The 14,532-nt window shown below is 44.9% G+C and overlaps 1 protein-coding gene across 1 annotated transcript; it reads left to right on the forward strand.

The window, feature by feature from the left end:
* The first annotated feature begins 1,047 nt into the window (after window positions 1–1,047).
* Window positions 1,048–10,076, forward strand: adm2a (adrenomedullin 2a). Its single transcript, XM_005742611.1, has 3 exons — window positions 1,048–1,519; window positions 1,753–2,006; window positions 7,532–10,076. Exons 2-3 carry the CDS (start codon window positions 1,915–1,917, stop codon window positions 7,941–7,943), a joined length of 504 nt encoding a protein of 167 aa, XP_005742668.1. The 5' UTR covers window positions 1,048–1,519; window positions 1,753–1,914; the 3' UTR covers window positions 7,944–10,076.
* Window positions 10,077–14,532: the final 4,456 nt, after the last annotated feature.

Consider the following 14,532-nt stretch of genomic DNA (forward strand, 5'->3'; position numbering starts at 1 on the left):
ATAGTAAAAAAAATAATAATAAATAAAATATATAATATATAATCTACTTACTATGAAACTGGACATGACATATTTAAAGCTTCTCTTTTTAAAACCAACTTTATTCTCATGACTGAAAAAGCATTAAAAATAAGAACAGACAGTAGAAACAAAAGCAACGACGGCGTGCTAACCACAAGTACAGGGATGATTCGGGCAGGAGTCTTTAGCACACATTTTTCAGGATTTGTTTCGCAGTATTTCATGTTTTCCACAAACATGTCATGATGTCCAGCTTGTGTCTTCAGAGTGAAACATTTTGCATCCAGAGAGGAGATTCTACACGCTGAGCTGGAAGCATTTGCAAAGAGCAGCTTTCTGTCCAAGTGCTTATTGTGTTCTTCTGTGTCCGTGTTTATTTAGATGCAGAGGTTATGAGCCTGAGAGGATTCTGACATCAGCAAAAGGGCGAAACAACAAACATTACATCTCCGAATTCCTCGCGGCGTCTCTGCTTTTTCTGCCCTGTCTCTGTCCCTACGTGGATGCTCTCATCGCGCCTTCTTGGAAACGAAAGTTGCGCCACTGCCTCTGAGGCAGCATCAGGTGTATGAATTAGCATCAGGCCGACAAAGAATAGTAGGAGGGGACTTGGACACGCACAGCAGTCCTGCCTCATGAGGTGGAATAATCTCCACAGGATTCATCTGAGTCATTCTGCAGAGTTGTAGGATGCATGTTCAGACTTGTGACATAGAACTGGAAGAGATTACAAAATACAACCGAAAATTACAGCATCTGCCGAATAACCCAAATAAAACCACGCGTGCTTCTACCAGGAACAGACACCAGCAGCAATAAAGTGTGTGAAGGAAATATTCACGTGTGGAAAACGTTTAGTGCCGCTTCGATAGCCTGACTCACCAGCGAAGCGGAGAGTCTGAAGATCCCCGCATCTCCTTCTATCTGCTTCACACACGCGGGCTGGGGCGGTGATAAGGTGAAGAGGAGGGTTTGACTGCTTGAGAAATTCATGCAAACGCATTTTCCTGCGCGTGCACGTGGTGGATTATGATAGATGGAGTTCTGGGTGATGGTGCTGGTTACGTGTTAGCTCACAGCTGTGCGTTAAGTTGACGGTGACACTTTTAGCTTTGATAGCAGATGTTTAACATGAAGGTGTCTGGTGTTCAGGACCTTTAAAGCTCTGTTCTTCGTCACATCCAGCAGCATCTTTTATACAAGGACATGAGAACTGGGGCTCAAATACAAGCGAGCGCTTCTTGTGATTTTCCTTGATAAAGGATTAGCAGTGGGATGGGTTTGTGCACCATATCAACGCTGGATTTCCCGGGTTTAGCATATTATACCCTCCCAGCACCTTTCTGAAAATTGCCCACCAGGAATGGAGGCAGTGAACTCCGCCTTCTCAGTATTTAAACCCACAATCTCACCCGGAGCTCAGAGAACCGGAGAACTTGATCTTGACCAACACGTTTGGATTCGTGGGAACTAAATCTGAGCTCTAATTGCCTAAAAGGTGAGACTAGTCTTTGCTTCTTTTAAGTAAAATAAAAACAAATATAAAACAGCAGGCAGGACTTCACGGTGACTTTATGGATTTTGCCGTTTTGGGACATTTTTCCAGCATAGTGTAAAGTGTGCATCAGGTTGACTGGTGCTATGAGTAGACGTTCGCACTGTCGTGCTTTTTAAAATATATGTTGCTTTTATTAGCAGCAGATTGACCCATTATTTACTTTCCCCCTCAAGGTTCCAGCTGCAGTCTCCAATCCGCCCATCTTGGACACATTATCACACTTTTTATTTATTTATTTATTTTGCCTCCCACTCCTGGGATTTAACCTTCACCCAGTCCGTCACTTCGCCCCCTCCTACCCAGAAAGAGGGTGTAAAGTTGGAGTCGGCCCGGAGATGCGGTTCTTTTTCCCGCTGACTGTGTATTGCATCAGCCTGCTTTCCCTCCAGCAGGCTTTGCCGGCTGAGGAGAGACCGGCCACGAACAGGTAGGACACACCGCTGCGCTGCTGCTGTATTAGTGCTACTTTAGTGCCTACAGAGCAACTCTGCTGTCTGAGAGGAGCGAAGAAGGCAGCTGGAGCCGCTGAAATCTTGCTGTTCATAGCTGCACTGCATCGGGCAGAAACAGCGTCGTCAACGCGTTTCAATGGACTGTAACGTCGTCACTTTCCCGTCGTCGTTTAGTTCAAACACTTCTCACTGTTTTTATTCTAACAGAGATAAATACGTTCACAATAAAGACACGCTGATATTTACTCTTTGTGAGTCTGACGCACACTGCGAAACTTGAATCACGAGGGTTGGTGTGTGTAAACGCGTGTCAGCCTGACAGTAGATAGTGGGCACTTGAAGGTCAAAGGCTGTGGCTTTATCTGTGCTGCTCCACATCCACGCGGAGTGTATCTCGGTCAAAGCCCACAGAAATCCACAGAGCTGCGTGAGTTCAGTGTTTTCAGAAGGCGAAATGATCTTTGCAGTTATGAAGGACATGATGAGAAATCACACCTGAGCTGTAGGTGACCTTTGACCTACATTTAACCCTGCCACTGAAACATGACTAAAGTGAGTTAACTGCGCCTCAGCTTGTTTTCTATAAACAATTCACATGTTTCTAAAGCCCCAAACGTCGCAGCTCTTCTTGCCTTACGTCTCGGTGTCACATGATGAACCACTGACATATGGGCTTTTGTTTGCTTTGGTCTCCCTGACATCAAGCAGGGAAAATGTTATTTCCAAAGGTGGGAAAACCAGTTTGTCATTCTGAATAGCCCAGTCGTAGACACCATCACGGGTCATTGTAAAGGATATTGTGAGGGGATGAATGGCACCTGTACTTTTCCACTCTTTTGGTGTCAGAGCAGGATCTCATTAGACACGAGGCAGCAAACAGACGTCCACCCGGTCAGAGGCAGGGAGCTCGTCACAGTGGCAGTAAGTGTTGCATAGTTGAGGATGAGGTACAGTGAAGGGCGACCTCTTCTGGTCGGGTGTGGAGCCGTAACTCTGTGCCAGCGCTGATTCTGCAGTTTTAAAGCGAGCGCCGTGGAAGAAGCTGCTGTTTCCCATGATGTGAAAACGCACTTGAATCTAACCCAGTGTAAGAGGATCCAAGGGTGGAACTTTCCTCCAGGTGGGAAAGCGCTCCTGTGGCCGTCTCTGTCATCTGGACAAACGGCTGCTGCTGAAACCCAGAGAAGGGGGGGCAGCTCTGTTTGCACCTGGCCGGCTCCCCCATCAGTCCTCTGCTCCATTACAAATGTTCAAGGCTGCAGTTCCAGCTCCGTGTAGTTAATTAAACCTTGTTTTATTGCCTTAAAAAAGCTGATAACAAAACAAGAACAGTCACATTTCCTCATGACTTCTGTCTTCTAGACTATCTCAGATAAATGGACTCCCGAGTGTCTGCAGCTGAGCACTGCAGGTACTGTGGAGGAGGTCTGAGCTGTTGTTGACCACTTACAGAGACGTGCAGGTGAAAGGAAAGAGTCTGGGCTCGATCGTGCTGTAGACCCTCCTAACGCATCCTGTTCGGTTCCTGTCACCAGCTGACAGCATGATAACAGCAGACACCACCACTTCACATGTTTTTGTCTGTTGGACTCTTGAGCTCAGATGTCTGTCATTCCTTCCACGTCCTGTGTTTGTGTCCATATTGTCTCCCTGTGTCCTGATATGGACACAGAGAGATGTAACAATGCCAAGCAGGCGCTTTCCAAACGAGGAGAAATTGTTTGTTAAGCATAAGATGGCAACACATACCCCTCATTATCATTTTACATAACATCTTTTTTGTAGTTGAAAATAGTCTGCAGCCAGACAAGTTAAACATGGCTTTAGGAGTGAAGCGGCTTTAGGTCCAGATTCTGGAAGTGGGAAGCGGCTCATTGCTTGCAGACTGAAGACTCTGAAGCTGGTTTGCGGTCAGGCTTTTGTTCGATGGCCCCGGCTTTGTCTGGATCAGCCTGTGTGCATAAGTTGGGCTGCAAGTTTGTCTGAACATTTCAGGGCCGAATAGTCGCGTTTTCACCGAGCACCAACATGACTATCAGAGAAAAACACCTCACAGAGCCTTTCTGCTGTTTCTTGGTTTGGGGTCCAGACATTAGATGTTTCGATTCTGAGCATCTCTTTAAACCACCTTTATTCCTCTGGGATGATTTCAAATTTAGCGCCTCAACCCAGGCTTCTTCTCATACGTCTACTTTGATTTGCAGCCTGTTGTAAACACTGAACTTGCTCAGGGCTGGTGTGGAGTATGTGTAGAGTACAAGCACATCAAGGTAAATCTGCACAAGCACAGGCTGAAGTTGAGAAGGCTGCCGGCAGGAATTCCGCTGTGGATTAATGTCTAAGACCTAAATTCCAACGTTCGCATCCTTAAAGAGCAGGTTTCTGCTCACACAGAGAGCCGCTGCACATGAATGCACTGTACGTCATGTAAGAGTAGAAGACATGCATGTAAGAGGATCAGTGTGGTTTAAGTTCCTCAAACGGCATTTGGAAAATTAAAGCAGCTTCTGAGGGGAAGAGAAACCACCCTTTTGTCTTGTCTACATCCATCAGAATTATGTGGTTTGTGAACTATAACTTGGCATCTGTCAGTTCATGTAATTCACCAGCTGGAGTTTATTCAGAGGCCAAAAAGGCTTGAACAATAGAAATTACAGCCCAGGGTTAGAAAGCTGGAAGTGCCCAGCTCGTTTCATTGAGACAGAGATTTCTGTCAGCTTTCGCTCCTCATCCTCGGATGGCTGATTCCCTTTGAAACATCTGTAAACGTGTACGTTTGAAACGTAGTGGGTTTAAATCTGAAGTGTTGGGATTACTGCGGGCCAATCTTAGGAAGGCTCAGGGTTGGGTTTATGTTTCGTTTCCCCTCCATGAGACCTGTGGCTGGAATTTAAGATTAGACTATGACTTGAGGCCAAATCTGCTCAGAGATTCAGCCCAGATTTGACTTCCTAAAACAACTAATACAGCTCGTTGTCATTAATAAGGAAGAAAAGGAAACATCTACAGGTACTGGCTTCACCTTTAACCCCTTAGCAGTCGGACGTACCGCCCACGGGACATTGGATGGTTTAGGGGACTAATTGGACTGCTAAGGGGTTAATCTAACTGTTAGGTCCTATGAAATCATCAGCCAAATGTGTCTGAAAGCCATAAACTTGGGATATTGCAACGCATCAGAAACCAGAAGCCCAGACGTCTTTGATTTCCTGCCAAACACAAAGGTCTCCTTCACTGTATGACTGGTTAGACTGCAGGGAGGTCAGGCATTGTTCCAGCTGCAGGTGATGTTGGCCCAACCAAAACGCAGAGCTTGTTCCCCGGCACATATTTATTTTTCAAGACCATTAACTAAGTGCACCAGGTGCTCCGATGGTTTGCTCGGGAATCGGAGGCACTGCTGTCATTGATCACAAGGCTTTTCCTACGCTGTGGTGCGTTGCTCCATAATCCCCTTTACCTCATTAATGCGCACAATAAACAGAGCTGGATTACTGACCAGGAAAAGCAAGGGGGGTTGCCATGGGGTACCAGATGCTTTTCTTAGATGTGAGGCAGTTAGCATGTTGGATTGTTATTATTGCCTACATCACTGCAGCACCTTAACATTGCACATGGCAGCTGCATGAGTGTATTTTTCAGCCCCAGTCAGAAAAGATTGATGTTCTTATGCTAAACTTTTGACCTCCTGGATCCAGGATACAAACAGAAAGAGTCATCAGCACCACAGATTACAGCTGCTATAGACTCGCATCAGTCACATCCATTATCACTGCTGTGAAAACCAGCCTGAAACAATGAAAATGCTGTGGGTTACAGTAAGTATCCGTATGGAAATGTACAAACTATACATCCTGTCATTGGGTTGTGTAAATGCGTTTATGAGATCTGTTGTGGAGCCACCGCTGCAGCTATGCAAATAAGCTTTAAGCTTTCACCGTGCAGACCATGTGGGTGTAACTTGATGATGTGGCACTGTGGCAGACTGCGGCCTGTCCTGGAAATAGTGCTTTCCTCCGTCTGCGGCCTACCATTATGCAACTATTTATTCAGCCATCGCCACTGTTGGATAGCAGGTCCTCTAAAGGCGACCGGCTCTGCCAACAGTGAGCCAGCAGCTGCACTTAGCGTCTCTGGGAGGAGTCTCAAACCAACCACAGGCTGTGAAGTCTTGGAGAACTCAGCAGGGAGTGTTCATGAGAAGATAACACGAGTTAGCGTTTCACATGTGGAAGACACGTTTTATAATTAAAATGGTGAAACATTTTTCCATCTGTGCTTCGAAAGGCGAACACGAAAGATGGATTCATTCTAATCCTAAATGTAAACCTCTGGCAAAGATTCCACCTTTTTTAGTTCATCCAGGCACAACATGATGTTAAGCCCAGCAAAATATTTATCCTAGCAACTTTGGGAATTGTGGCTTTAACAGATGTAGCTGACACTGTGACGCCAGATATTCTTCACCAAACAGCGATCTTATCCCAAACCTTACTGGTGCCAAAGCAAAACCAAGCAGTGAGAAACACCAGTATTTCACAACAGGCTGTAAAACCAAAAATCACTTTGATAGTCACACAGAGGGGCAGTCCAGCAGGTAACGGGTACAGAAATACGAAGGCACCTACATCCTTTATTTGTACAAGCACCGCGTCGTGTGTGGACCAACATAGCTATTCCACAGTCTGAAATGTGACCGAGCAGTCATTGTTTCTTTTTACTTCTCTCGGGATTTTGAGTCACACCGTGCTACGCAAACATGGCGCTAACAGGTCAGCGAAGGAGCCACTGTTTTTGTCAAACAAAGAACAGATGGCGAGTCGGCCACTGCTGTTTGCTGAAAATGTCTGAGCCAGTGGTCCGCCACACTGCACACCTTAACACATCATTTAGTGTCATGTGTATTCTCACGAGCCTGTTTGTACAGATGGACCAATCACACAAGAGGTGCTGTCCATCTTGCCAATAGTTTGTGAGAAAGTGTGTGATTTTTTACATTTTACATGTTGGATGGGGTGATCCTTTACAACTTTCATGTTTGTAGCCTAACTTGTCCTGTGAAGGATATAGATGCTGAAGGATGCTCTGTGCGGTGTTCAGAAGCTAGCATAAAATATTTATTTACCAAATTGCACCTATAATTAGATGTCCGCAGAATTAGCATTGCCCTCGATCGTGCTAACAGTCGTGGCAGTGATTGGCACAGTTGATATTTTTGGAATTATCTGGACAAACAGAAACTCCTGACGGCTTAGCTAGTTCTAGTTAGCACAAATTAGCATGCTAGCTGCAAAACTGTCTCGTGAACTCGTCACAATTCTACCTGCTGAGAATGTAACACATGAACTTCTAGCTTACACTTTTAGTTATGTGTAGCTGCTAGTATTGCTCTATGTTCTCATGCTATCTTGAGTTGTTTCACGTTTCTGGTGCACTTTCAGTATGAATCCCTCTCACTCCTGTAGAACAGCTTTTCACCTGACATCTCTTTTCTCCTCAGGTTGGATGTTCTCAACAAACTCATTGGCCAGAAAGAGGATAACGCTCCCGCTGCAGAAAGCCAGACTATCAGCACGGTCCCATCTTCAGCCTTGAGCCGATCCCCAAACCGGCTGCCTGGATTCATGAAGCAGCGACTGGCATCAGGAGCAAGGACAGCCTCCCCGGCCTTGGCGTGGGCGCGGTCCACCGAGGCTTTGCAGGTTGAGCGACGGGCACCGAGAGCTCGTCGCCATGCCCACTCACGAGGGGGTCACCACAACCATCACCATGCCAAACTGATGCGGGTGGGTTGCGTCCTGGGGACCTGTCAAGTGCAGAACCTCAGCCACAGGCTCTATCAGCTTATTGGCCAGACTGGCAGAGAAGACTCTTCTCCCATTAATCCCAGGAGCCCCCACAGCTTTGGATGACTTCGATAAAACCTCCAAATAGCCACAGCAAGTCTATCTATTGCTCCATTTATTTATTGTTTCTTAATATATTATTATTATTGATAGTTATTGCATTAGAGTTTGATGTAGTACACAACTTTTATTATACCCGCCTTAGATGACTGTTGCTTCTAATTTTTGTGCACAATATATGGATTTAAAACTTTAAATCAGGACTGATTGAATCTTCTTTCAAGCCCCTGAACTGATTTCTCCCACCATCATGAGAAAGTTTGGCTTTGAGGGTTAGTGATGTCTTTCTGAATCTCCCTCTGGAACGTTCAAAAGAAGCCAAGAGATCTCAGGCTGATGTTTAAATCCTGTTAATATAAGAATGAAGGCTTGTCTTCAACACCATCCAGCGGCCTGGTCCTATCTGCCCACTGACCTCCGCAGGAGTGGTTATCCTGCCGCTCACTGATCAAACACTTAAGCCATTAATGTGGATTTGAAGCTGCAGCGTGAGCTGGATTCCTGTCAGAACCAATGTATTCCTAGAGAACTCGTCGGCGACTCAGTGAACCCTTTTACCTCTTTTCTGTGGCCCCCTTTGTCTTAATGTTGGACTCACATGCAATTTCAGATTGAACACTGACACCCCTGGAGCAGGTCGCAAGTTTCCAGTTGCCTCAGAACTGTGAACTCATCATTCAGCAAGACTTTACCACAGAGAGAGGAGAGGGTCAGCTTCTGTTGCTTTGGATGGAATGCAAACAAACGGACTCCCCTAAGTATCGCTTTCAATTTTGAGCTGCACTGGCTGGTTGGCTATCACAGCACAGTGAACGTTGGAGTCATGGATCAGTCCTCTGTCACGCCGCTGCTGCCATTCTCCCTGCTGGAAGCCAAGTCTGAAATATTAGCCTTTTCACGTGATTCATAAGTTCCCTGTGGAAGTCAGGACTTTGGACTGACAGCCGTTTAATAAACCTAAAGGTTCAGTCACAATGTGAGGGGTGGGAGGGGGCTGGGGGGCTTTCCAAGTCTCCCGCTGTCGAGTAGTTGTAACGGAGCGATGTGGACTCTTGGTCTGGACGAAGATGTTCCTGTTGATGTTTCTCAGTAGCTCGATATTCGCTTTCAGTTCTAGATCGATCTCATGAAACCAAAAACACATTTGACCTTCTTTACGTGCCTTTGGACGTCTTATGGACCAACTGAAGGACTTTTGTGAAAACTGCTGAGTGTGCACATGAGTGCATTTCTTCCTAAATGTTTTCCTCTGTGTTTCATGTGGAGGCTGTACAAGCCTGCAATCTGCTCATGAGCCAAGTCTTCGATGCCAACTGTGTGAAGTCTTTTTTAGGAAGACTGAATAAGAAAAGTTCAGCTGCATGTTACAGTTGGTAAAACACCCTTAATGTTGATGTGTAATGGGCTAAATGGGTTTAAATTAGTCCTGAGATGATGGCCAAAAGCTTTACGACTACATTGCTGTTTTGTAATGAGGGACCAGAGCAACCAAAATGTTAGGTGTAGCAGTGCCCAGTTTCAAATATGTACACGAAATAGCAAAAACACAAGTCCTAACATTTCCTCTCACTCTATTTATATTCACGTCCGAAGTGGTGGGCAGACGATGGACTGAAAATAACCGAAGTTTCCTCATCAAGAGTCCTAGAATTGGGTTAAACCTTACAAAAACTGTAAAACATATATTTAATTTCTCTATTCCAAGTCTTTACTATATGTTTGGCTACTCTTTATGTCTTTTTAAAGGATACAGGCCACTGAGCGATATCTGGTTATTACTGACGTTAGTTTAAAATCACCAAATACCTGATAGTACTTGACAAATCGACTTTACAGTGTGCGCTTCTTTTATAGCCTGATGTCTTTCTCCTTTTTTACATGTTTGCATTTAGTCTCTTTTTTTGCTAATCCTGTCTGTAATTGTGGGGGCTGTGAGGTCACAGGTCACAATAATCAGAGGTCTTAACCTGTTCAAAGGCTTGTTGAGGTGCAACTCTCTGCTGTAATGGAGCTAATCAGTGTCTCGTGACCGATCATTAAAAGGCTTTTCAAACGCTAAAACAACCTGGTTGATTTCTGTACTTTCCAGAATGTCTCTCTCTCTCACACACACACACACACACACACACACACACACACACACACACACACACACACACACACACACACGATACATGTGTGTGTTTGCACTGCTAGCCTACCAGGAAACGTATCTCCTGTGTTTGATCTGCTCTGGATCGCTGTGCTCCTGCTGCCTGTATTTTAACGTCTTTTGTTTAAACGCAGTGTGTTCTTGTGACATCAGACATTGCTTCATGTGGGGCTGTATGAGCAAACTGTCCACGACCGCCGATACGTCCGCACAGAGCAAGCATCCAGAGCCAATCAGGCAGGTTAACAGTGTTTCTGTTACAAACAGGCACATCTGGTTTGTTTGCTTGTTTTCCATCTGAGAGACACCCGATCTTCTTTAGATCACAGGAAGCACTTTAAAGCATGTCTGTCCAATGTTTGTCACAACTTGAATTTTGCTCCCTGTAACAGACTTATGAAAAGCCCTGATGTACTTGTGTAAATGTGGCTGTCTGCGAATGTGTTTGAAGATGTCAGTGCCTTCCACGTGGCTTCACCGTGAGCATCACGGGCACCTGTGAATATTTAGATAATCAGCCAAAGTATTTAAAAAAGTCATGTATTTAAGTTATCTTTGTATGTTTATGTCTGTGTATCACCAAAGTTGTTCCACTGCTGCTTAAACATGGTAGGAAAAGAAGTCTGAACTGTAGTAAAGTCTTATTGTTACTGTTTTTATTGACTTTTGAAATAAAAGGTGTTCTGTGGAGTGAGTTACAGTATGATCTCTGTGTGTGTGCACTTCTCAAACATGTGAAGACATACGTGATGGTCACGTCAGGCTGTGAAAGTGCCTCTCCAAAATCCCAATTAGGTTAACGAAGTCCACAGCACATATCCACTTTGTGTCGTCGTCCACTCTCCGGATGTTGCAATGGCCTCGACTGGCTGTTCTGACTCATCTGCCCTAACTGAAGTCAATCATTATGGGGGGACAGTCCTTGAGAAATCAGGATATGATCTGATAGCAGCCTGAAGTCGTATGACTGCACAGAGTTAATGAGTCACAAACGGCGGAGGCTGGTCAACAGAACACCAGCTATTGGTTCATTGAGCTGAGTGGAGGACAGAAAACAGGCAATGAAAGCCTCAGAGCAGCACTTTGCACAAGCATCTCCGGTTTGCTCTCGGAGACAGCGTCCTGAGTTTAGCAATAATTCTTAAATGGAAAAAACGAGAGCGGCCCAGAGACTTGATGTGAGCATTAAAAGTCAAAGATCGGTCAAAAACCACCCAGAATTGGACACAACTGTCGTGCTTTGACTTCTGGCAGGTAATCGTACCTCAGAGAATGCTGCCACTGATTCTAGTCCCCTGTAATGGATGGATGATGGATGAAAGGAAGTAACCCTGATCATGTTTGAGGAAAAAGTAGAAAAAGTCTCTTTATTGTTATCAGTCTACAGAGGAGACTGTAGAAACCATGTTATCATGTTATGGTTATGTAGCATCAGATCAGATCTAGGGTTCATCCTGCTGGGAGGCTTCAGCAGCCCAGCACACTTCAGCTGGATAAAGGAAAGTGAATGGGTGGGTGGGTGGGTGGCCCTTTATCATGCTGACTGGCTGTAGTTCAGGAGGAGAGGAGGTCATCTACTGTTTGGAAGGCTGGTGGTTCAATTCCTGGCTGCTCCAGCCTGCATACTTGGGTAAGATAGTAACCCTGAGTTGCTCTCTGACAGACTCGTGAATGGTGCATGTTGTATAAAGATCTTTGAGTGCTCTGGCAGAGTAGAAAACCAGTCCATTTGTATGTGTTGTGAGCTCTTCATCTTAATGGTAATGTGCTAACGCTCAAGTTTCCCAAACTGAGGGGTCAACACTGGCGCATTTATAAGGCCGTTCAAATTAGAAATACATATTTCTTCTTCCACCATCTGACCCGGGCCTTTCTACGTGGAGGTGTGTCCTCCTGCATGCGCTCTTTCTGGGTACCGCAGCTTCCTTACAGTCCACAGACCTGCAGTCAGTGTGTACATTGGCCATAGGTGTGAATGGTTGTCTCTGGCTGCGTCCACACTGATACGCTTTCGTTTGAAAACACATCGTTTTCTCTGCGTCTTGGCCTCCCGTCCACACTGAGACGCCGTTTTTGCTCAAGGAAATCGCAGCGTTTTCAAAACGCTCTCCAAGCGGATACATTTGAAGACGCCGTTTTCGCGTCGCAGTGTGGATAGCGAACCCGGAGCCTTTCTAAAACGATGACGAACGTTAGTCATGTGATGCAGTCATGTGACCAATTAAACACAGATAGCAGAGGGCATTATACAGCAGCTGTTTTGTTTGACAGCCCTGTTAAAGATTAATATCAGTCTGTACGCGCTCCAGAGAGCTTTTCTGCAAATGCTTTTGCAACGTTGTACCTTTGTGTTACTCGCAGCAACAACTCCAGCTCATTGTTAGTTTCTACGTTTCCATTTAAAGAACTCGCTGCTTTTCCTCGACTTTCTGCCGCCACGTTTCAAAAGCCAGAAAGTAAATAAGCGGCAGACAGAAATGAGGCAGGCCGAATCTTCTTGCGCTTCACGCATGCGCAGGACTAGATGAAGCGTTTTCAGCCGTTTCAATGTGGACGTACAACTCAGTGAAAACGACTGAAAGCGCTGGTGTGGACGCGGCCTCTGTGTTGGCCCTGTAGAGTGCCTAACCTCTGGCCTTCCCGCGAGCCTGACTTTGATTGGCTGAAGAAAATGGATGGATGGATACTTCTTCTCCATGTTTATATTTCCTTCTGTTATCACTTTGCTTCAAAGTTTTATCACCATGTAAAAATCAAATAGCACAGAAGTGCACCAGCGTGAGTTATGTCACATCATTGCCTGCAGCTGATGTGTCAGCCAGCAGAAACTGTGTCACACACCAGAGACTACTCTCCCACCTTACCTACCATAAATTTGATCGGTTGACTTTCACAGAAAACTTGTGTCATTATTTTAGGAACAGCAGAAGACTTTACATGATCTGTGTAGTAAAAGTAAAGCACGTTGAATCCACACTGTAAAGAACCCGCAGTGTTGTTCAGGTCAAGTGACTGGAGATAGTTGACTTATTGCAGTGATTTTAAATAAGTGGAAACTCAGGAAGCCGGATCTGGTTCGTGTTACTTAATGGAAAAAGGCAAGACAATATTTTACACTTGGCAGAACGCAGGTGCCGTCACATTTTCCATCAGTGGAACGCAGCCCCACAGTCACAGAATATGAACACTGTGGGACTAGCAGCACAGAGTGAGAAGACACAGCAAATAATGGAAACATTTTTATTGAAGTGGAGATTATTTTATCTGCTTTTATCTGATCTGACAAAAGTCATCACAGTGCCCAAGAATCTTGTTTTGTCTGACCAACAACCCACCATGTCTACAATGTAACCATGTAAAATGTTCATGTTTAAGTAAACTGAATATTATTATTATTGTTACATCAAACTTGTCACATAATCAGATTTTCTGTTGTGTCCAGACACTGAGGTGACTTAGGAACGTCCTTGTCTTTGAAAAGCATGTTTGCACACCGATCAGAAAGGCTGGTCATACTGATCATACTGTAAATGAGTAATGAATCTGTCTCAGATCACTGGACATAATTAATATTTAATGGATTGCCTACATGAAATTACAGCGAGCCATTTTCAGCATTCATCACTCATGTGGCACATTGTGTGCACTATTGTCAGGTTACACCGTGTAAACTAATTTACAGGGGGAAAAGCCTTGTCTGAATGTTTTAGAAAAATGAACACAAAAAACAAACTAATGACTACATACAGATTCCACAGAGTTCCCTTCAGGATCAGCACAAGCCGGCTCTAAAGAAGTCACAGTGCCCATTCACAGTAAGACCGCTCATGGATCTCAAACTGGCAGCAGAGCACTCAAACCAGTCTCATCAACACTGAAGAGCTGAGCCCTGGAAACAGAAAGTGGCGTCTCAGTTTGGCCATAAATGAAGAGAAACCGGACAGAGGAGGACTGGAAAACAGTGCCATGGACAGACAAACACCAGTTTGAGGTTTTCGAGTCACGAGGAACAAATGAAAAGATGGTGTAGCAATCCTTGATGTAATCTGGCAAATATGTTTCCAGATGTTTGGGGTGTTTGGTGGTAAAAGTGGGATTTGGACAGATTCAAAGGGATCTCGACTGATGAAGGCTATCGCTTCATCTTCTCACTGGTGGTCTCTGCTTGTCTGGTGTTCAGCACAGTCACTCCGTCGAGGTGTTGTGGGAACAGTCTGTCAATACTGTATTCAAGAAAAGCCCATCAAGTCATTCTTACTCATTTCAGGTTGTCATGGAAGGATGGATGGAGATGTCTCCAGATTACATTGGCAGATTATGAAAGCAAAGTTTGATGAACATCATTTAAGTAAGTAATGTAATGTTTTACATCCATGGATGGATGGTGATTTTAGAGGAGTGGACAAATATGCTACTACAACATCTGTAGCCATCCATCCATCC

Source organism: Pundamilia nyererei, unplaced genomic scaffold (assembly GCF_000239375.1).
Source record: "Pundamilia nyererei isolate P.nyererei 1_Seehausen unplaced genomic scaffold, PunNye1.0 scaffold00122, whole genome shotgun sequence".
Taxonomy (NCBI): domain Eukaryota; kingdom Metazoa; phylum Chordata; class Actinopteri; order Cichliformes; family Cichlidae; genus Pundamilia; species Pundamilia nyererei.

What these genes read in the sequence shown, in the direction of transcription:
- adm2a (XM_005742611.1), top strand. Translation starts at nt 1,915, where the DNA reads ATGCGGTTCTTTTTCCCGCTGACTGTGTATTGCATCAGCCTGCTTTCC. An exon ending in GAGAGACCGGCCACGAACAG is followed by an intron (nt 2,007 to 7,531) that starts GTAGGACACACC and finishes TTTTCTCCTCAG; the next exon opens with GTTGGATGTTCTCAACAAAC.